The 21,465-nt window shown below is 35.5% G+C and overlaps 1 protein-coding gene across 1 annotated transcript in view; it reads left to right on the forward strand.

The window, feature by feature from the left end:
• Window positions 1-276: 276 nt before the first annotated feature.
• The window catches only part of APOB (apolipoprotein B), a 37,844-nt gene continuing 16,655 nt past the window's right edge, over window positions 277-21,465 (forward strand). Inside the window, exons 1-24 of the mRNA XM_074921895.1 lie at window positions 277-334; window positions 1,979-2,017; window positions 4,552-4,667; window positions 5,532-5,677; window positions 6,720-6,873; window positions 7,027-7,182; window positions 8,175-8,299; window positions 8,487-8,572; window positions 9,309-9,528; window positions 10,519-10,746; window positions 10,934-11,051; window positions 11,165-11,311; window positions 12,390-12,601; window positions 12,915-13,152; window positions 13,700-13,876; window positions 14,167-14,358; window positions 15,072-15,239; window positions 16,440-16,651; window positions 17,157-17,339; window positions 17,546-17,667; window positions 18,313-18,523; window positions 19,777-19,952; window positions 20,066-20,253; window positions 20,517-20,662. Of these exons, the coding sequence (XP_074777996.1) occupies window positions 277-334; window positions 1,979-2,017; window positions 4,552-4,667; window positions 5,532-5,677; window positions 6,720-6,873; window positions 7,027-7,182; window positions 8,175-8,299; window positions 8,487-8,572; window positions 9,309-9,528; window positions 10,519-10,746; window positions 10,934-11,051; window positions 11,165-11,311; window positions 12,390-12,601; window positions 12,915-13,152; window positions 13,700-13,876; window positions 14,167-14,358; window positions 15,072-15,239; window positions 16,440-16,651; window positions 17,157-17,339; window positions 17,546-17,667; window positions 18,313-18,523; window positions 19,777-19,952; window positions 20,066-20,253; window positions 20,517-20,662 (3,818 nt within the window). The remainder of the gene's footprint in view (window positions 335-1,978; window positions 2,018-4,551; window positions 4,668-5,531; window positions 5,678-6,719; window positions 6,874-7,026; window positions 7,183-8,174; window positions 8,300-8,486; window positions 8,573-9,308; window positions 9,529-10,518; window positions 10,747-10,933; window positions 11,052-11,164; window positions 11,312-12,389; window positions 12,602-12,914; window positions 13,153-13,699; window positions 13,877-14,166; window positions 14,359-15,071; window positions 15,240-16,439; window positions 16,652-17,156; window positions 17,340-17,545; window positions 17,668-18,312; window positions 18,524-19,776; window positions 19,953-20,065; window positions 20,254-20,516; window positions 20,663-21,465) is intronic.

The following is a 21,465-nucleotide window of genomic DNA, read 5'->3' on the forward strand; positions in this document are numbered from 1 at the left end:
CAGTATACGCCGTCTTCTGCCTTCAGGGACTCCCAGCAACCAAAGCAGAGCATTGTCTGGAGAGCAGTGAGGATCTGGGGCTCTCACCTTTGGACCTTTGGCAATTTGCTCTGAGCTTTCTAAACCGTTTGCCTCAGCTGCTTGCTGCAGACTATATAAATGAAGGTCCAAGTCAGAAGGCTCATTCTCCCTCTGAGGCAGTAGGGAAGAGGTGAAGAGGGGAGGGAAGGAAAAATAGAGAAAAAGAAAGAGCAGCAAGAGGGTTCGGGGCTCATCATGGGCCCTGTGCAGCTCTTGCTGCTCTTGCTGCTGCTCAGCAGTGGTGTTCTCACACGTAAGTACTGCCGTTTATATTAGTGCTTTTTATTGCTTTATTTATGAACCCGTTAAAACAACAATAATGCAAAAAAACAACAAGACAATGGCTTATAGAATTAGAGGGTAACCATGGCAAAGATATCACCTCTTCCTTTTGTAGGACTGGGCAATCATAGGAGGATCCCACTGTAGAAGTCACAAATGTCACCTGGTGTCTTTTGATCACTTTTGATGTATTTCACAACTTGTAAGGACTTCACATAATTTACTTTGGCCAAATTTTTTTTCTGTAATGCTGTCCTTTTAATCCCCCATGGAGATACTGTAGCTGGGAGATACCATACAGACTTATCCCAGCTGTCGTTAACTTATTTTGAGGCAAAGTGGAAGGTGGAGAGCAGTAAAGCAAAATGTATGCGGGAGGCAAAACTGACAAGTTTTGTGTTAAAGGGACATAGTCATAAGTATTAGTAGTAAAAGTAGGCCAGTAAAGGTTTTTTTCCTAAGATGAGAAAAGGCAGCCTAGATCAATATGGTGCTGTGGATTCTGAGCTGTCCTTGCTTTCCAGAAAGAGGCATTTTAGAATAGGACACTGGAGTGTTACCTAAGATTTCAGGAACCTTTAGGAGGAAAGTGGGTCTGGGGCCAATTATGGAGGCCTGGTTTTATATGTAGATCAAATTCAACATAAATACAACTTTGATGAATTAATGTTCAGTAGTTGATGGATGTTATACAATTTTAAAGAATGCAGTTGTTTCTAATGGTTATTAATAATTTTATTACTGTTACTATTGTAATAGTAATACTAGTATTACTGTTGCTGTTACTGTAACCAGTGTTACACTATATTTCTATAGTGGTCACCCTTAGAATTCCCAGAATGAAAACTTGGAAAATGTGCAGAGAATATTGTTAAAAATGCTGGCATTCATGTGTGATCTCCCAAAGAATGACATAACATCAAATGAACACAGCAAATTTACTAGATTTTATTTTATTTTATTTTATTTTATTTTATCTTATGGGATATACCTAAGACAGATTGGAGTAAATTATTCTTCTTAGCTTGAATCAATGTTTTTTTCCTCCAAATAATGAACTCTCAATATGCAGAAAATATTTAATAGCAGAGAATTGTAGTATTGTCAAAGTTGTCCTCTTTAAAATGTACAAAAGAAAAATATAGCCATTCATCCATTATACAGTATATTTGTGTGCTCGAACAGAAAAAAATTTAAAGTAAATTGTGTTATATGGTACATTTCATCCGTCCACCTCTACATTTTGTGTCTATTATATATAAACTTTCTATTTCACATAACATAGGGATTTTAAAAATACTTGTTAACCTAGAAGCTGATCCTTCTCAGTTTAAACCAAAATCATTTAATTTAGTCACTTAAAGAACCTGTTCTGAGGTTTTAGTTCACAATTTCAACACACCTACTGTAATTCCCTTTAGATTGAACTCTTTACTGTCAATGTTAATAGTACTTTTTTTATTTACATCAGTGTGCCAGACTACATCAAAACTAGGTATGAATTTAAAAGGTCATACAATGAAAACATAGTATTTCCATTTATATTTCCATACCACTTGTTTTATAGCTATAAACTGCTTTTCTAGATTTTAATTATTGTTTTTATTCTTTACAGAAGAAGAAACGCCTGAAAATGGAAATCCAGGATGTTCAAGTAACTGATTTCTTGCATTTGCTTTTGTTATCTTATGTTGCCTGAACAGATCTTTGAAAGCTTGACTTTTCCTATTCCATAAACCTCTTTCACTGAAATAAATGAAACAAAAATGATGGCAGTATTCTAAAGTCTTTATTGCCACTTATTTTAGGTATTTAGTTTTCCATGAATTATCCATATAATATCAAAAAGTTTCCTGACTGGAGAAGCTGAATTTCTAAACTTTTTAAAAGCTCCCATTAAGGAACTACTTTCCATCGTTTTGTTGATTTCTTAATTGTCAGGTGTAAATTCCTTAATCTGGAAATCCCTGTTTATCAGATGTGAAGCTTTAGCCGTGAGCTAAACTCACTCTACGGGCTGAAGCTCATTTCTCATTTACCCTTCACAGTGGCTGCTAAATCCACAGAATTGCACTGGGTATCTAACTAAATACCTGAAGAATAAATCATCAACTCTGTAAGCAAGGACAGCAATTTCTTTAAACAAGACTCAGGAAATGCTGACTTTATGCCCTATCTTTATAATGAACTCTGACTGGCCCTGACTGCTTGGTTAGATACATAATGTTCCACCACAGGGTCAAAGTACCAAAGGAGTTGTTTTGTTCACCTTTTTTTTCCCTCTTGTTGGATGCTTTAGCACCATCTCCAGGCAGCTGGGTTTATTTAAAACTGCCTGAACCAACTCAGATTTACGGGCTTCATTGCCAATTTCTTCTGTATTTTTGATACAACAAATTATTGGGTATTTGCATTTCTAATCTTATCATTTCCTTATTCCTTTACCATATACGTCTGTTTAAAAGCAGGAAATGAAGCAATAATTAACCTTTTGTCTTTAGCATAGTAGACACTGGTGTTGCAAAAATTTCTGCAAATGTACAGTTAAGCTGTTTTATAGTCCAGGATAGTCAAAAGTGACAGCAACAGTGTTTAATTTTTTTTTTTTTTTTTTATAGCAGTTAATTTTAAGGTTAATTAGATAATTCCATTTCCAAATGTTTGTAAGATGCTGATTACTGTATGACAGCTAGTATTAATTATATTAATTCTGTTTAGCAATTACATGAAAGTAATCTCAGTTGAAACACTATTAAAGTATGCAAAGTTTATAACAGTGATACTCCAAGGTAGAAATATGAGATTTATAGTACTATTCTGTTATGCTATCTAAGCATGCAATTCTGTGGCGTAAAGGGCAAGACAACATTGCCATTGGCCTCTGTCATGACAAATATTTTATAAAAGAGAAAGATTAAGCTACATTCATGGCAGGTATAGGCAGGCAGAATCATACAGATGATGAGTGTATGGCTTTACACTGAGATGACTACCTTTTTTTCCCCATAAAAGTAGATCGGGAGTCTAATATGTTCAGATAGTCATAAATAACACAGAGGAGCAATATAGGAAATAACTTTTCACTCAGCATCACAATCCCAATGACCTGCCCAGTCTAAACAGAGGGAACAGTAACTTCTGGCTCTAAACTGCTCTAACACAGTCCTTTAAAATGTCTGATCACATGTTTCATTTAAAACGATGCCTGCAGTTATAATGAGAGTGAATTGTAACTGAGGATATTGTTTGTCATACATTATGCATTCCAAACACCAAAAGATCTTATATCCCTTTTTTCCCTGTATTTGTCACTAGGACAAAATATTTTTTTCTATATGTCCCTATTACCATGTTCATTCTTGCTTGTATAGTTTAGAATTACAGATTAATTGACTCTGAAAGCAACAGGGACAGATTAAACACAGGTGAAATTCATCCTTTTAAGGAAGTCCCTACACCTCTGCAAATACTTCCTTTTGCTTTATTCTTAATAATTGAGTGTTTCCACCTTGTTCTGGATGCTTTACGTATAACTGAAGTTTATCTCCATTAAAAAGAGTCTACTCTAGAAAAATTTGCAGATCTAATAAGTGAATTAGAGGAGACCATGTTTCAGAAGAGTCTGAGGTGGAAAGATACTCAGTAGATTCAAGTGAAATGGTATGGAGGAACACTAGTTTTGGTCTTCTGTCTCTGTGTTTATTTGCTATTAGTCTCATGTAACAGATAGATCAGCTCCTTGCATTTGAATTATGATAGAAAAATCTGATCTGAAATGAATAATTTTATTACCAATTTGAAAACTGCCATTGGATTGGTTTAATTTAGAAGCAATAGGGTCATTTTTAAAACAGTTACACATCTTAAGTTTTCTCCTGGTTTTGACATTAACTTTAATGGGGCCTTCGTGGGGTCATATTGTCATATCGCATCACACAGAGCAGTGGACCCCAAAACTTATGCTTCCCCCACAAGTTTTGTCTTATGCTTCAGAAAGTATCCAGCTGACATGAAGGCATTACTTCTTTGTCTGAAAGCTATCATGTAAAAGGAAATAGTGGGAGGGTCCTCATTCTTCCTTTATATGTGGCATTCATTTTCGTTACACAACATTAAGCATGTATTGTAAGCATCTACATATGCATATCCACCCAAGTCATAAAAGCACTTTTGTTTTCCCAATTGCAGAAGATGCAACCAGATTTAAACACCTCAGAAAATATGTTTACTTATATGAAGCAGAAACGTCAAATGGGATCACGGGAACAGCAGATTCTAGAAGTGGTTCAAAGATCACTTGCAAGGTAGGGAAACAGAAGTAAATACAACTGATTGGGACTGTATACTGAATAACATGGGAGCTGGCAGCTGGGGAGCATCCTTCAATGCTTTTCCAAACATGATCATTCTTTTGAAAGGCTCATGTTGAGACTGCTGAAGGCTAATCCCTCCCTGTCCTAGACAGAAGGCATTGAGGTTGGCAAAACTCCTTCATACCTCTGTGCCAGTGCATTTCAATCCTGATCTGGCTGTACTTTTACACGAGAGAGGGGGAAGACCTAGTAGTTCAGTTTTCCTTAGCTCCCAGGTTGATTCCACCAATGTCCATCAAACAATTCTAGAAGTTGAACTAGAAGAGCTCCTTGGCACCATGAATACCACTCGATAGCCTGTTGATGGTAGCAGTCAAGCCAGGATCAGGGCTGTAGGAGGAAAAGGTCTTGTAGGCCATTAAACTGACCAGTATCCCTCCATCTTGCCCAGAACTTTCTCATTGTGGTGTTTTTTTTTTTTTTCTGAAATGAAGTAACTGGGGAAAACATTTTTTTATTTAGCACACACTGTTCTGACAGAGTCTAAACACTGGTCAGTGTAATGACTCAGGATTTCATAGAGTTCTTCTAGTGCTATAAATTTTTAGAAGCTAAGTTGCTAGTTTACAATGTATATGGTATACTCCATGACATTAGCCAAGCAAATATCATATCTTGTCCCTCAAGTTACCTTAAGCTATTTAGAGTACTTTGGAATTTTCCCAACAGCTGCTAGCAGGGTGATTCTGACACTTTACAAAACCCAAACAGTACCATATTTTCAAAACTGTAACTGGATGATCCTAGAAATATGATAATGCAGAAAGGATAATCACATCATATTTGTGTTTTCAGGTTGAACTGGAGGTGCCACAGCTGTGCCACTTCATCCTGAGGACAATGCATTGCTCCCTGAGGGAGACATTTGGTGTTGACACTGAGGGACGGACCATGCTGAAAAAGTCAAAGAACTCTGAGGACTTTGCGAGCGCCATGTCTAAGTAAGCAGGATCAGTTATCATCAACGCTTGTAGCCTTAACATGGAACAGGCTGCAATGTTACAGTCCACCCTGACTATGTTTTTCCAGGCATAGAACCCATTTCATTATACCATGGTAGATTTATAAGCTGGTTCCACAGCAGAAGTCTCACTGATATACTTTAGGGCTAACTTGCCACAGTACTCAATTGCTAGTAGGGAAGGTTTTTTTTTCCATCAAGAATTTTCACCAGGAATGTTTTTGTCATTTATATCATCTACATCAGGAAAATCTTGGGTAGTCCTCTGAAAGATTATTGCAAGTGGAATGTTCCTTCTCGTAAGTAAATTCTCAAATGGCTGTGTGCAGACATTGTAAGATAATTTTCCTTTGCTGACATGGTGCAAAGACCGTGCAATAGAAAGGCATTTGAGACTGAAGTTCAGATTTCCTATCCTGATCTTTAATAACCTGTGCAACTTATCTTTCCCTTACTTATCTGCTTTTGTAACTTATTGCTACTACTCCCTCAACCCAAGTAGTCTCTAGTGCTTGTCAGTGCATGTTTTACTCGTGCATCTTCATGCTTGTATCAATGCCTCAGTATCCACTCCATCTTGTTTCAAAAGCCATGGATCTCAAAACAACATGGAGACAGTGTTAAAATATTTATCAGAAAACAACTAAGATCTTATTTAAAGACTGCAACTAGTGGAGAATATTTCTCATCATTTTTTAGTCTATTGCAGTAGTTAATAATTACCTCATTCTAAAAATTTACTTATCTCCTCTCTGAATTTATGCAATTCTAACTTCCAGCCATTACTCTTGATATTTACTTGTCCTTAGATGACGTAGTCTGGTGATATCAGAATGTCCTTGGTTAGAATTTTGCTGCTTTAATAGTAATACCCTCTCATAGTAAAAACAGTGAATAGAATATAATGATAGACCAAGATAAACACTATGCCTTAGCTATAGCGCAGCAGTTTGTTGATAACATGTTCTTCACTGGGTGGCTTTAACATGATTTCATACTAACATTGGGGCTTTTTTGGGCAGGCATGAGCTAAAATTCAGCATTCAGGATGGAACAAATGTCAAGCTGTATCCAGAGAAGGACGAACCTCTGAATGTACTGAATCTCAAGAGAGGGATCATCTCAGCTCTAGTTGTGCCAACCGAAACAGTAGAAAATGTAAAAACAATTTCAATGGTAGGTGTTTTGAAAGCATTCACTTTATTTCCTTACAAAGGGAACACCATTTTCAAAAGACCTGGAAATTCAGATGAGAAAGGGTGCCTTTCAGCTAGATCACAAAATGTCTGACAGCATGAACAAAGACACTGATTTCTTTCTTTTTTCCAGGATACTGTATATGGAAAGTGTGACAGTGAAGTTGAGTTCAAATCTAGAAAAGGAAATGTTGCAGAAGAAATTTCAGTTAACAGGGACCTGAAAGCCTGTGACAACTTCAGTCCCATCAGAGATTATGTCAGCCCTATTGCCATTGTAAAGGGACTAGTAAGTATCACATCAAAAATCATATAATATCACATTCTTCACACATCACTTAAAATGATAAACAACTACTACAACAACTAAATTTTGTATATATCTTCTAAAATCTTGAATGGATTTTCTGCACCCTTGCATTAGATCAGACTGTAGTTTTGTTGGCAGTCAATAGATACAAACAGATGCAGAAAAAGAGTGTAATTAACTTGTTTCATGTTCTTCTCATTATTTTTTAAGGAGAACTTTGGGGTTAGTACCATTGATTACATGATAACCTATCAGATCATATCCAGAATTTTAGTTTTGTGGCTCAAAATTTTCAGCATTCCAATTTCATTTAACACACGTAGTCCACCAAAACCCTGATGTGTATATGGTGTGCAGGAGGAGAGGGCTCTAAATGTCCTGAAGTAAATGGTTTGACATTCTTTTCAGACAGTTAATCCACAATGTTTAAATGCAGTTGCTTGCATGAGTATTGTCAGATTTCTTCCAGGTATCACGGCATCTGTGCTTTTGAGCATTCCCTAAAAAAAAAAAAAAAAAAAAAAAAATTAGGATTTCATATCATGCTAAAAACACATTTTATACTTTCTGCCACTTCTATGGATTGTTGTAGAAAGCTTTAGAATTTTTATCATAAGAGTGAAATTTAAAAGAGCATCGACTTGTTACAAGAGGCCTAAACTACTTTTAGAATACTTTCTATGAAGGAGTCATTTATTGTGGGCAGCAGGGGATCAATCATGAAGTAACTACTAAGCCAAACATCTCAATAAGGCCTGAGGGAAAATTTGAGTGGAATTTTTGCCTGTCAGGAGACTTAAGACTAAAGATTGATACTGGCACAATTTTTTCTTTGTGTGAGAATGATTCCAGTTATGCAGCTTCGTTTCCAATACGCTGTAACTGTTAATACTACAGTAAAACTGTGGCTGCCTTTAAAACTGTTTGTTTCCTATACTATTCAGTAAAATGACTGCCAAACTATTTTACAGAACATCCCATTATCTACCCTTCTAAGGAGCACTCAATTCTGTCATTACAATATTGACGCAAAGAAAAGGCACATAAGAGATGTGGTTTGCAGTGAAAAACACCTGTTTCTGCCTTCCTCATACAAGTAAGTTGCTCACTATATATAATTACCCTATATTTATAAATATTAATTTTAAATGATGATGTATCACATTCTGCCCTGACTTCATCCCCAAATATGCATTTTGTTCTCAAGAAGGCAGGAGGCATGGCAAGACCCCTCAAAGGTACCTAGACTCAACTAAAGCACCAAATTTTTCTTTGTTTGCTAGAAATCGCTATGGTATGATGACAGAGATCAACCAGACACTGAAGCTTGAAGACACGCCAAAGATAAATAACAGAAATTTTGATGGAGGTATAGCTGCAATTCTCAATAATACAAATACAGCTTAAATACAAAGACAATTTTTTTTTTTTTTTTTTTTAAACAGGGAATTAATTAAAGATGCAGCTGGGGGGACAAAAATAATTCATAATTTTTAATGAAATCTGATCAATTTAGTCAGGAAAAAGCTTGGGGTATAAAAGGGGAAACCTGAAAACTTTAAAACCATTGTAATTTAAAATAATCTTTTTCTTTTCATTTTACTTTTGAAATTATTCTTTATAATTAAAAATACATAATTTGCTTGGAAAGTAAATTTAATCTTATTGGAAATTAGTGTAATGAACCCTTTTTGGCTGACCATAATTTCTTATGCAACTTTTGACTTCAGCTGCCAAATGTAAACAGTCCATGATTACTGTATATTTGGTTCCAAAACACAACTTTTTAACGTGCCGTTTTTATTCCCTGTCATAACATATTTTGCCTAAAATATATTAATTAAAAGTTGAAAAAGCAAACTATGCTAATATAAAAGGTGCTAAGGAGTCATCTTCATGAAAATTTAAAAGAATTTATGCAAATAGGTATCATTCAACTTCTGGGATTCCACTCCATTATTTTTAGAAACTGTTAAGCTGTTAAACTTCAACAGTCATAATATAGAATAATCTACAGAGTTAATATTTATACTGAATGTATGACAAGATAAAAATTAACATAGCTCCTTGATAAAGACAAAGAATGCTTTTTTTTTAATTGCTAGATGAACTGGAAGAGAAGGGACTTGCACTGGAAAGTACAGATGCCAAATTTCCCAGGCAGGGGGATGCTGTTCTGAAAATCCTTCAGGAACTGCAGAAACTTACAGCCTCACAACAGAACCAGCAGAGAGCAAGACTCTTTTACAAATTTGTTTCTGGACTTAGAAGTTTACACAACACCACTCTTGGCTCTCTTGTACCAAAGATGATGGAAACTTCAAGGTATGTTACAACAGTTCATTGTCAAGTACACCATGTGTCAATGTCATAGCAAATCCATTCTGAAGTTGATGATTTACTAAAAGTGGTTTTAAATTAGAGGTTAATTAGATGTAAGAGTGTCTTTCAGAAAGATAAATATCATCAGAATTATCTAGAGAGAAAAATAAGGCAGAGAGACTAAAAATTGTATTTCACATTTTCCTGTAAGAAATTGGAATTTGAACGTTAAATATATGAGAACAGTATAAGAATTCAAATAGATCTGAAAGTTCTAGCCTTCTATAAAGAACTAATATTGTTTTGATCATTCCCTTATCAAATCTTCTGAACTTATTGGAGAGGCTGAACTATAAATTAGAGTATAACACGGCCCAGTACAGGATTTTTTTCCCCACCACCATCCCATATGTGTATGCCAGAGGCAATCCTGCGGATACGTTATTATAGCCAAATATCTTTCATGCAGTTTTGCTCAAGGACAATGACTGTAATTCCAAACTCCCAAGTCTGATTTATAGCAAAGTTTGAAAGTGAGGCTTTTGGAGACATGGAAGGGCACAATTCTTTTGTCTGACCCCACCCCCTATTTCCCACCTTTACTTTTCTGTCCTCGCTGGACTTGTGTCAATTTACACATACATACCTTACATCCTCAGTCTGTACAGGGACTAGAGCCTCAGTCTGGTTCAAAATATTATATTATAATACTTAAAGTTGTGGGAAAGTCTGTTGTGGAGATAAAAAAAGGTATAGATACGTCTCTATAATTATAGTATTGTTAATACTTTCTTGTTGTTCATAGCTAACCATGTTAGCTATAACTTGTAAAACTAAGAAGCTTTTTTTTGTGTGATTTCTTCCACTCATGCATACCTCATGTATATTAACACACCTTAATAAACCTGTCAAATGTTTAGTTCAAATATGCAATATGCTGTGGTAACTGCAAACAGGAAATTAATTAATCAAAATCATCGCTTTTCCTTTCAGTTCCATCACAGTTCAGGCCCTGACTCAGTGTGGGACTCCGGAGTGCTATGGTGCAGTCCTTCAAATACTGAGAACTGGAAATGTGAATCCACTTGTGGTGGACCTGGTCACATATACCCTGGGACTATTGCCTTCTCCAACTCCAGAAAGAATACGGGAAATTCTTAACATGGCCCAGTATCAGCCAAGTAGAGCTTCTTTTTATGGCTTGAGCCATTCTGTTACTAAGTAAGTAATGATAGCATGTAATTGTGCAAAATAACCTCAAGAATACATTACAATGCTTAGAGAAACTCTAAGAACAGTCACTTCTTGAGGATTTTTTGTTATTCTCATGAATTCGCTCTTTGGCAATAAAAGATAGACATTTCCGTTTTTCTCCTTATGTTTCTAATGTGTTTCTCTATTTCTTTAGATTCTACAATGAGAAGGTGATTGTGACAGAGGAAATAACAGACGTTGCAGACTTCATGGTATCACTGCTTGGCACTGATTGTTCTGGGGAAGATGAACTCACCTACCTCACACTTCGGGTATTTATATTTCCTTCTTTCCTCATGCAGGCTATTATTTTAAATTATATTACTCTACTTCTCTTGGTGAAGAAAAAATGTTTATCATCTTTATGTGTTTTCATCACTGGCAGGCTATTGGAAACATGGGTGCAGTAATGGAGAAAGCTAAACCCAGCCTGAAATCTTCTCTTAAGACATGTATCAGAAATGAAGCTGCATCACTTTCAGTTCAGAAAGCAGCCATCCAGGCCTTCAGGAAAATGACTGTTACTGAAGAGGTAAATTGGGTCACAAGAACCAGCATAAACGGTCTTCAGTTCACCTTGACTGTTCACTGAACTTATTAAATGCTCAAAACCTTTCACTAATTTCATAGTTTTGCTATCTCTCTTTTCGCTGCCTCCAGGTTGTTTAGAACTCCTTTAGTTAGTTGTTTCCACACACACTATCTGAGAAGTTCTGCAGTCTTTTGACTTAGTGGGTGTTGCTCCTTTGAGACGCTGTTGCTTTGTACAGGTAGTCTCAGTTTAAGTGGGAAGTTTGGATCTGTTCCTGTTATAGTGTCTTAAATGGTGTTCTACTTACTTAAAGGGGATTTTAACTAACAAATTACTCCAGATTGAAATGGATCTAACTAAGAAAAAATGAGTCCGTATTTTTTACTGGCATTTTGTTGTCACTGTTATTAATAGTACTGGTTACATTTATGTTTGCAGTACAGTGATATTAAAGCATTTCCTACAGAATGGGTGTCATTCATTATACAGAGCGCTTGAGTTTAGTATAGTAAAATATTTTCAATTTCAACAAGATTCTACTCTAAGAGACATACGGGCTTTTGTTTCCAATAAGACTTAATAAGTCTGGGTCCTGGAAACACCTGGAGATCACATCCTCAGATTCAGTTTAATTTAAAGCATTCAAATTTTTTTATTATTATTTCTTTTCAAACTATCTTTTTAAATTTCCTGCAGCAGGCAAATTTCACCTTCTTTTCCTAAATTGAATAATCTTTTTTCTAAAATTTGAGAATTTGTTTGCAGACCAGAATACTTCTGATTCCCAACAATCAAAACTCAGTATTCTAAACAAAAAAGTAACCTACTAGATATAGGATAAGAAAATCAGTCTTAATAAAACCATAATTTCTATGACATTTTCTGTCAAAAGAAACTTTTTCAAAATAGCTTCAATGAAATATTTTTGGTCAGTTATAGAAACAAGGTATAGAAATAGTTATGCAGTCCTGAAAAAATTACATCCCAGAAATTATTTTACTCTATATATTCCCAAGAGAGTTTAGTGATATCATCTACTATCCAGCTCATCAGTGCAAACCTGTATCTCTTTATATAGGACCGTTCAGTACTTCTGAAAGTGTTCCAAGAAGGGGATGCACCTACAGACAAACGTCTAGCAGCCTATCTCATACTGATGAAAAATCCTTCCCCAAGTGATCTCACAAAGATTTTGAGAGTCCTTACAAAGGAGAAGAACGAGCAAGTGAAAAGTTTTATTGCCTCACACATTGCCAACATCCTAGACTCTGAGGAAGTAGGCATTGAAGGGTAAGTAAAATTTAGTTATATACTGTTCTCCTAGGAAGAACAAAGTTCTTTTTTTGTTTGTTTTTTTTGTTTGTTTACTTTGTTTGAACAAGCACATCAGCTGAGTAAATATATGGCTTTGTCAGAGCAGTGCCACTTTACAGTCTTTGCCTTAAATCTTATTTTTACTGTTAATATGTGCAGAGAGCTAGCCATTTATAATCACCCTAGCTGTATGAATCTCCTCAAGTGAGACAACAAATCCCCCAACTAGGACTAAATGCATTTTCATAATTTATAGTAACCATATTTGCATTGCTATCCTCTTTCCTAGTCTGAAAAGCCGAGTTGAAGAAGCTCTGAAAGGAAACCAGGTTCCAACAGCCAAAGATTTCAGAAAATTCTCACAAAATTATCAGATTTCCAAAAGAGTTTCTGTACCTGGACTTGATCCCGTCTCTGCCAAAGTAGAGGGAAATGTGGTATTTGATCCAAACAGCTATGTTCCTAAAGAGACTATGCTCAGAACCACCCTGCATGTGTACGGATTTGGCCCAAGCGATATCTTTGAGGTACAACAATAATCAAAACCTTTTGCTAGTATTCAGCTGTTTGCTTTCTCATTTCTGTTTTCTTATAACAACTTTCTCTGAATAATGTATTGTTTTTACAAGCTTTGGAAGAAATCTAAAGATCACTATGTTTACAAGGGGACTTTCATTTGATCTCAATGGGTTTTAGAGCAAGCCATCCATTATGTGATGTCACTTGCCACTGACTGGATAGACGACCTTGTTGGAGTTATTAAAGGCCTCAGCCAGGGTAAAATGAACCCATCTGTAACAAATTGACTTCATGCTAATGAATCACTACTGGCACCCTGAAGTACTCATAGTAGATTTCAAGCGAGATACAGCCTATGCTTAGGTTATTTGTTGGACCTCACCACAGAGGTAAAATTAATTGTGAGACCTAGTATTTTATATCTTCCCTTAATTATCATAGACTTGTAGGATACACTTTAAATGAATTGTTTGTTCCCCAGAAAGTCTGTTTGTTCTAAAGCTCCAAAGAATTGGGGAAACTGTCTCAGTTGTTGCATTGTCCTGTTCATTTCAGCTTGGCTTGGATGGAAAGGGATTTGAACCAACACTGGAAGCTTTGTTTGGAGAGAAGGGATTTTTCCCAGACACTGCAAGCAAGGCTTTGTACTGGGTTGATGGCAGAGTGCCAGAGAAGGTTTCCAAGGCACTTTTTGACTATTTTGGTTACTCCCAGGATGGCAAGCAGAATCAGGTAGAGCTTGAAAACACTCTCTGCACAGCATGGCATTCCTATCTTAACACAATAATTAGAGCACTTCCCTTTTTATTGTATATGAACCTTCTCTTCTGGTAAGCTAAAACAGAAATCATAATTGCTCCTTAACAATGTTTTCGCTTAATTGTATGTGGGACAGGCCTTTGTCTGGAGATAAATTTGTAAGAAGTGCGTGTGCATAATAACTGATTAACTAACCGGTTTAGATATATGATCTTACAGATTTCTCATAAGTCTGTTTTACTAATTTCTGACTGAATTTTCAGGATTTCATGAAAGGAATAATGCTTAACCTTGAAAAATTGATAAAAGAATTGGGCAACAAGGAAGCTCCTGAAGGAAGAGCATATCTGAGAATCCTGGGTGAAGAACTTGGTTACATGAAACTCAACGATTTCAAATTGCTGGGAAGCATGATTTTAAAGAGTGTTAAAACTCTGCAGACTATTCCAGAAATGGTATGTTTCTGATGTACCAATGTGCCTTATTAATTTGAGCTTTTTCTACAAGATTTTTTTAAGCTTTAGTTTGTGTTTATCAGTTATGTAAAGAATGAAAATAAAATTATTTAAAATAAAATATCCAGGTTTACTCTGAAGGACTCTGAGAAACCCATGAAGATTCCTGAATAACCAAGTAGAGTCCTCCTAGAAGATGGGTGAGAGGAAGGAGAAAGGGAAGGTTCAGATCTTACTGTATGATGGAGATATATACTGGAACAGTGCCCAAGCTCTTAGTGTTGGCCGTTATGTTATACTGTTAAGTTTCTAATTATGAAAACATATATTAATATTAAGCAATAATTTATCATGTTAGTAAGAAAAGAGCATGTAGTACAGTTTAGGAATATTTGGTAAAACCCTTCTTTCACTGAAGTAAAAAAACACTTTGACACTGACTTTGGGGAAGCCAGCATGCTACATGTTCTCTGAACCAATTCACCTTTGTGTGTGTATGTCAAGGTAGATGATAAAATCTAGTATTCATTTAAAGCTGAGATTTTCATTAGAAGTCTTTAGTACATTTTTTGAAGGAATCTACAGGAAAATGTGTAGAAATAAATTTCTGCATTATACAGTTACATTTGTTCCGTGATCAATTTTTAAAGTACAAAATGTACGTATTCCGAAGTGTACATTTGTTAGTGTTCACTTCCTTGTTTGATTCACAGATTGCACAAGCCATCTCAAAAGGTGTTGACAGGGATTTATTTGTCCACTACATGTTCATGGACAATGAGTTTGAGCTCCCAACTGGAGCAGGTTTGCAACTGAAGTTTGCCTTGTCTGGAATAGCAACACCTGGGGCCAAAGTAGCTGTGAAGCTTCATCAAAAAAGCGTAAGTCCCAACAGCTGTTTATATTTTGTCTTCTCCTAATAATCTACAATCTAATTTAGGGATAAAACTAACACCAGAATAATTATAAATACTCTCAAAATTTAATAAAGAACTTATTTGTTAGAAGTCTCCAGTTAATTTACGGTTGACATTTATGTTAAAGTAAGAAGTAATACATATAATGAATTAAGTATGATACATAATTAATTTTATTAATTAAAAGCATTTTAATCACCCTTTCAAAAATAATCCTTTTAATCTCTGTTTATTTCTCTCTCTCTGATCTTAAAATAAGAATAATACAAAAGCTACAGCATGTGAATTTGCTGTTCAAACTGAACAGTTAATAAAAAATTTTGATGAGGCGAATTCAAAGTGAAAATCTTGATTTTCAGTTAAAAGAAATATTGAGTTAAATGATTTTATTTTTTTTTAAATCTGAAGGGAAACATTTTAAAATTATAACAATTAAAGAGCATGTGACACAAAATTAATTATCCCGTTAAAATTTATAAATAAATATTGTTCATTTTTATAGTTTTAATAACCATTTTCCTATAATTTAGTCAATATTTTATATAAATTTCTCAGTAGCTTCAGTTCACCTGAACTTTAAGTTTTCTACCATATACATGATATAAGTAAAACCAAAAAATAAGTCCTCAGATTTAATACTGGTTGCCTTCTAGTTACCTTTTGGAATATTTTACAGAATTTTGCATTCTGTCCCTTCTTTATGTAATGGCCAAACCAAAAGCTTGAAAATAAGCTGTTTTCTGTTTAGAGAAATTAAAAACTTGGATCCATTTCTTTTTTGTCAAACAGTTTGCTCATTGTTTTTGAAAACTGCTTTTTTTTGTTTGTTTGTTTTTTTTTTTTTCCAATGGAAAATTGGCTCTTGTCTTCAAATTTAAAAATACATGCAAGTAGTTCCATGTACAAAATCCTTCTAAAGCATGAGTATTTTTACATTAAAGTAGGTAAGGTTCCTTGGTGTTATCATCTTGCTGTATTTGTTACATTACAGTTACCACCTATATGGTCCCTGTGCTTACGTGACTTGGGAATCCAATTTTCAGTATAGTAAAATCAATTATATAAAACCTACCTCTAGATTATTAAGACTATTATATTTGTTTTATAAAACCAGTAACAAGTGTATGAGACAAACAATTACACCATTTTGGTTTTATTAAATAGATGCAAGCAGAACTCATTGCTAAACCTTCAGTTGCAATTGAATTTGTAACACACCTGGGAATAAACATGCCTGAATTTGCTAGAAGTGGTGTGGAGATGAATTCAAATATATTCCATGAGTCTGGAATTGAAGCACATGTTAGTATGAAAGCTGGACAGCTGAAATTCAGCATTCCTGCTCCGAAGACTCCAACAAAGCTCCTCAGTATCAGGTAATGAAAACTGAATGAGAACTTTCAAAGCTGTGTTCTTCCCACCTCTTCTTGGTTTTTATTGTGAGGCTAGGGCAAGCATGGAGAAATTCTCTGTTCAGAAAAAGCCCAGGCACTGTAAAACTGGGATAACTTCTTTTGTAAGATAAATGGCAACTGGGAGTCATGGTTTACAGGTTCTTTAATTTGTCACTATTTTCGGAGATTTTCAACAAGTCTCTATTTCTTTATGTTTGTTTGTTTTCTTTCACATAAAATTATTATAATAGCAACGCCTACTTTTAGATTGAATTTAAAGGAAATACATTACTTTTAGAGAGGGCTCAATACACATAATTATAAATAATAATACTTATAATAATAAACAAATTGAACATTTAACCACCAAATGTTATTTCATTAAACCCTTACTTTAATAAGTTATTTTTATTCAGAAAATAACCTTGTTAATATTACAACATCTGAACACCTGCCCTGGGAAAAACAGCTCATTTTTCTGTTCCAGCAATACACTGCATTTGGTGTCTCCAGCCAAAACTGAAGAGATTCCACCTCTGATTGAGAACCAAGAAACCTGGACTTCTTGCAAGCCTTTCATTGCTGGTCTAAATTTCTGCACCAAATTATTGTACTCTAATGCCAGTGACACAGAAGCAGCTCCATATTATCCCTTGACAGGAGAATCCAGGTAAGTCATATCAGTTTTAAATGTGTTTATTTTGCGTTAACTAACCTTCTCTCCTAGGGCTTAGTATCTACAGTACCCTCTTACATAAAGCTTACATTCAGAAAAGCAGGAGCAGCTCAGAAGGAGACCTATTGAGAACTGTATGATTTCTTCTGGTTTTGGTCATGAAAAAATAGTTATTTAGAAGATATTTGTTTTTCCTTTAGATTTGAAGTTGAAATAGTGTCCACAGGTGAAGTGAAGGAATACTCTGCAAGTGCAAATTATGACCTGCAGAGAGAGGGAAATGACCTGATAGACACCTTAAAGTTTGCTGTCCAGGCAGAAGGTAAGATTCTGGAAAAAATAGTATGGTTTATCTCAGTTTTAAACTGTGTCATTTAATGGAAAAAAAGATTTGTATGAGTAAAACACACTAGAATTATTTACAGTATAAAACAGAATACCATTTTCACACCCAAACAGGCCAGCACTTTACTCCATTGCATTTCATGTGTGCAAACCCTGTACAAGATTTTCATGATCAGAGGCTGATTTCATATCCTAAAAATGCTTCCCCATGATTTAAATAAAAGTGTGATGTTAGCGAATGGAAGCAGGAAGAGGAGAAGTTAGTGGGTTCTATATAAGCAAGAGAAAAATACCATTTCTGGTGAAATATGGAAGTAAAGCATACAAATCAAGAAGGAACTGCATAAACAGCAAATTTTTCAGAGAATCTGTAGGATGGCAAGTTTAGGTAAAAAAAAAAAAAAAACAAACCAAACAGTGACGGGATTAGTGGATCAGCCCATCATATGTTTAGAAGATGAGGAGAAAAAAAATGACCCAGTTTCTGATTTAGACTCATCAAAGGTTACATTAGATCTTCAGGGTGATGTAATTTCCAGTTGATTCTTTTTGAATCTCCTTTTAAGAAAAGTCCACACAGGTTCCATAGTGACGAATAACCAAAGTACATTTTATTTTCCAGGTGTAAAGCAGCATGAGGCCACACTGACCTTCAGGTACAACAGAGACAAAAAGATTTTGGCCAGTGATGTCCAAATTCCATATGTTGATGTTGACTTTGGTACAAACTTCAGAATTACTGATGAATCCATTCCTGGGAAGAAAGCATATACCTTTGCCTTAGATTTTAACAACAAGAAGATTTCTGAAGTTACTCTTACTGGCCAGATAAGGTAACTCAGAAAATGACTTTGACTTTTACAGATACCTTTGAATAAGATAGCTGAAGGTTTTATTGATGGCAGAAAATTTTGGGAAATATTATCCCATTTTGGAGAAATTGCTTATATGTAGAGACATATAAAAACCCCTGAAGAATTTTATGTGCAATCCCTCATGTATACATCAAATAAATACATCTAATACACCAACTGATCTTTCCCACTATATGTATATACATCATCTGTGTTACAAGTTCCTTGAGCTAGTTCTTCCATGTTTGCCCACACATGACTACAAGAATGACATCCTACTACTGTTATTGCAGGTGTGATAATACAAGGATATAAACAAGGCAAGGTTTGTGCAGAGAGGTATTCTCTTTTACTGGACATGTTTGGCTCTAAAAAACATTATTACATCTCCCCATGAAGAAGTCTAATGGCACCCAATAAGCAACCAAACCAAAAATAACTGCGAGCTTCCTGTAAAAATTCCCACGCTTCATGATGAGAATATTTCCGGGAACATCTACAGGGGAGCTAACAAAAATGTTCAGCCTGCCAGGGTTTCTAAAATTGTCTGCCTCACAAGTCCATAGTGAAATGAGCTGATCACATTCTTTAATAAACCTCAATCTTCCATGGAATTCTGTGATCTTGATGGTGCCCCAGGGAGTCTTTGTCTTTGCTGTTCATGCAGAATTGCCTCTGATATCAGTGGGAGCTTTGGACAGATGTCAGGGACCTCAATCTGCTTTCATTTGTCCTAACATAATACTAGAAGTTTGCTCAAGTCAACAAAGTTACAGAGATATAAAATAAATGTGAATAAAAGAAAATAAAGCCCAGTGGCATAATATATTTTGTTACGTGTTTTGTTTCTATATGGTTTGTGGCCACAGTCTGTATCCTTAGTAGAGAATTCAGCTTGAGTAAGGAGTTCAGAATTCGGTTCAGGTACAACCTTACCAAGACAGGTACATATTTGCATCCATTTCAATATTATTAAATTAATACGGAATTATTATTGTGTGTTTCTGCACAGTAGCATTATAATAATTTACCATAGATATCCCAAAGTAACTAGCAGAATCTGAAAACATTAATTGAGTTAGAACAGAGTTTACAAGTTTGATTCAATATGGGGGTTTTTTAACACCTATTATGCCTTTTCTACAGATTTAAATGCTGAAATTACTCCTGAAACATAAATGAAAATGTAGGGTGAAATTTTTAACGTTCACATTTACTTTTTGCTTTCACAGATATGCTGGAATGGAAGAGACAGTGTTAAGAGGCACCATTTCTATTCCTCGCCTGCAAACCGAACTTAGAACTGAAGCATTGGTTAATTATTCACCAACCAAAGGATATCTTCAGATAAGTTCAGCTGCAACAACTCATGGAAACTCAATTTCAGAAAGAGTTCTTCTCAGATACGGTAAGGGCAAAAACATGATCCACATGTACAACCTTTTTACATTACTTTATAGTATATCCTTAAATAGAATAACAGTATTACTAATTTTACCCTTTTAATTTAATGATTTTCAGATTCAGAGAAAGTTGAGCTAGAGTGGAATTCAGGTGCCAGTGCTGCTGTGAAAAAAATGTCTTCTGGCTTCCCAGTTGACTTTTCAGACTACCCAAAAACTTTAGAGAAGCATGCCAATGAACTGCTGGATCGGAAAGTGGCTCATACAGATATGACACTGCGACATATTGTGTCACAATTTATCGTGGTATGTTTCAACCTACAGTAGATATTACAGCTTGACCACATAGCCCTGGTGAATTATTGCCTTCCCCATGGAAGCCAAAATGGGAACTATTTGTAAAAGCACTCATCAGATTGAATAAGATGGATATTTCCAACTGATCGAACAAGTCACTTTATCAGATGCCTAGGGCTCAGTATGTGAATAGTTACAATGACTTTCAGATAGCTTACTGGGAAGTCCTAAAACTTGTTATTCACGTTGAAAAACTTGTCTCCTCATTGCAGGCAACCAACAACTGGCTGCAAAAGTCATCAAAAGATGTCCCCTATGCCCAGACTCTACAAGACAAACTAAGTGGTCTGCAAGAACTGAACATTCAGAAAATTAACCTGCCTGTTATCACCATTCCTGAAGAACTTTTCCTGAAAAGGTAGGGAGAGAAACTAGGATAGTCACATAGGAAACTGAAAATATATATTTGTTCATATTATTGTGTTATTTTACTTTGTTTTATGAAACAATGTAGAATTGCTGTAAGTATTAGCATAAAATTGGAATAATAACAAAGAATTTTAAGACCAGAGAGATGAAATTATATGGAGGAAATGATGCATGGCTTTAACACAGATTAGACTTTACAGCAGTCACTCCTGCAGGATATAAATATATCCTGAAGTATAGTATAGTAATGAGAACTGAACAAACATTGTAGAATGGTTTGGGTTAAAGATCATAGAGTTCCAACTGCCCCTGCCCTGGGCAGGGACACCTTCCACTAGCCCAGGTTGCTCAAAGCCCCGTCCAACCTGGCCTGGAACACTGCCAGGGAGGGGGCAGCCACAGCTTCTCTGGGCAACCTGTGCCAGTGTCTCACCACCCTCACAGGGAAGAATTCCTTCCTTTTATCTAATCTAAATGTACCATCTACCCTCTTTCAATTTAAAGCATTCAGTAAAATACAGTACAATAAAATACAGCACTCAACAATCTTTATTCTAAGCCACAGAACTAATGAAGTCAGGTTTCCCATAGATTTGTGTCCTGCATCCCTACAGACCCTTTGTCTTTGGCCATAACCCTAATATCTTTACTTTTTCCTGTGTAGTCCTATTGAGCTGTTCTTCCCATTCCCCTACACATACTAGTGGACCTCCACCAATATGGTACCCTGAACTCTTCCCAGGTCTGACTCCATCTGTCACTTGCTCACAGGCTACACATGCCATGGTTGTA

Source organism: Athene noctua, chromosome 1, assembly GCF_965140245.1.
Source record: "Athene noctua chromosome 1, bAthNoc1.hap1.1, whole genome shotgun sequence".
Classification (NCBI taxonomy): domain Eukaryota; kingdom Metazoa; phylum Chordata; class Aves; order Strigiformes; family Strigidae; genus Athene; species Athene noctua.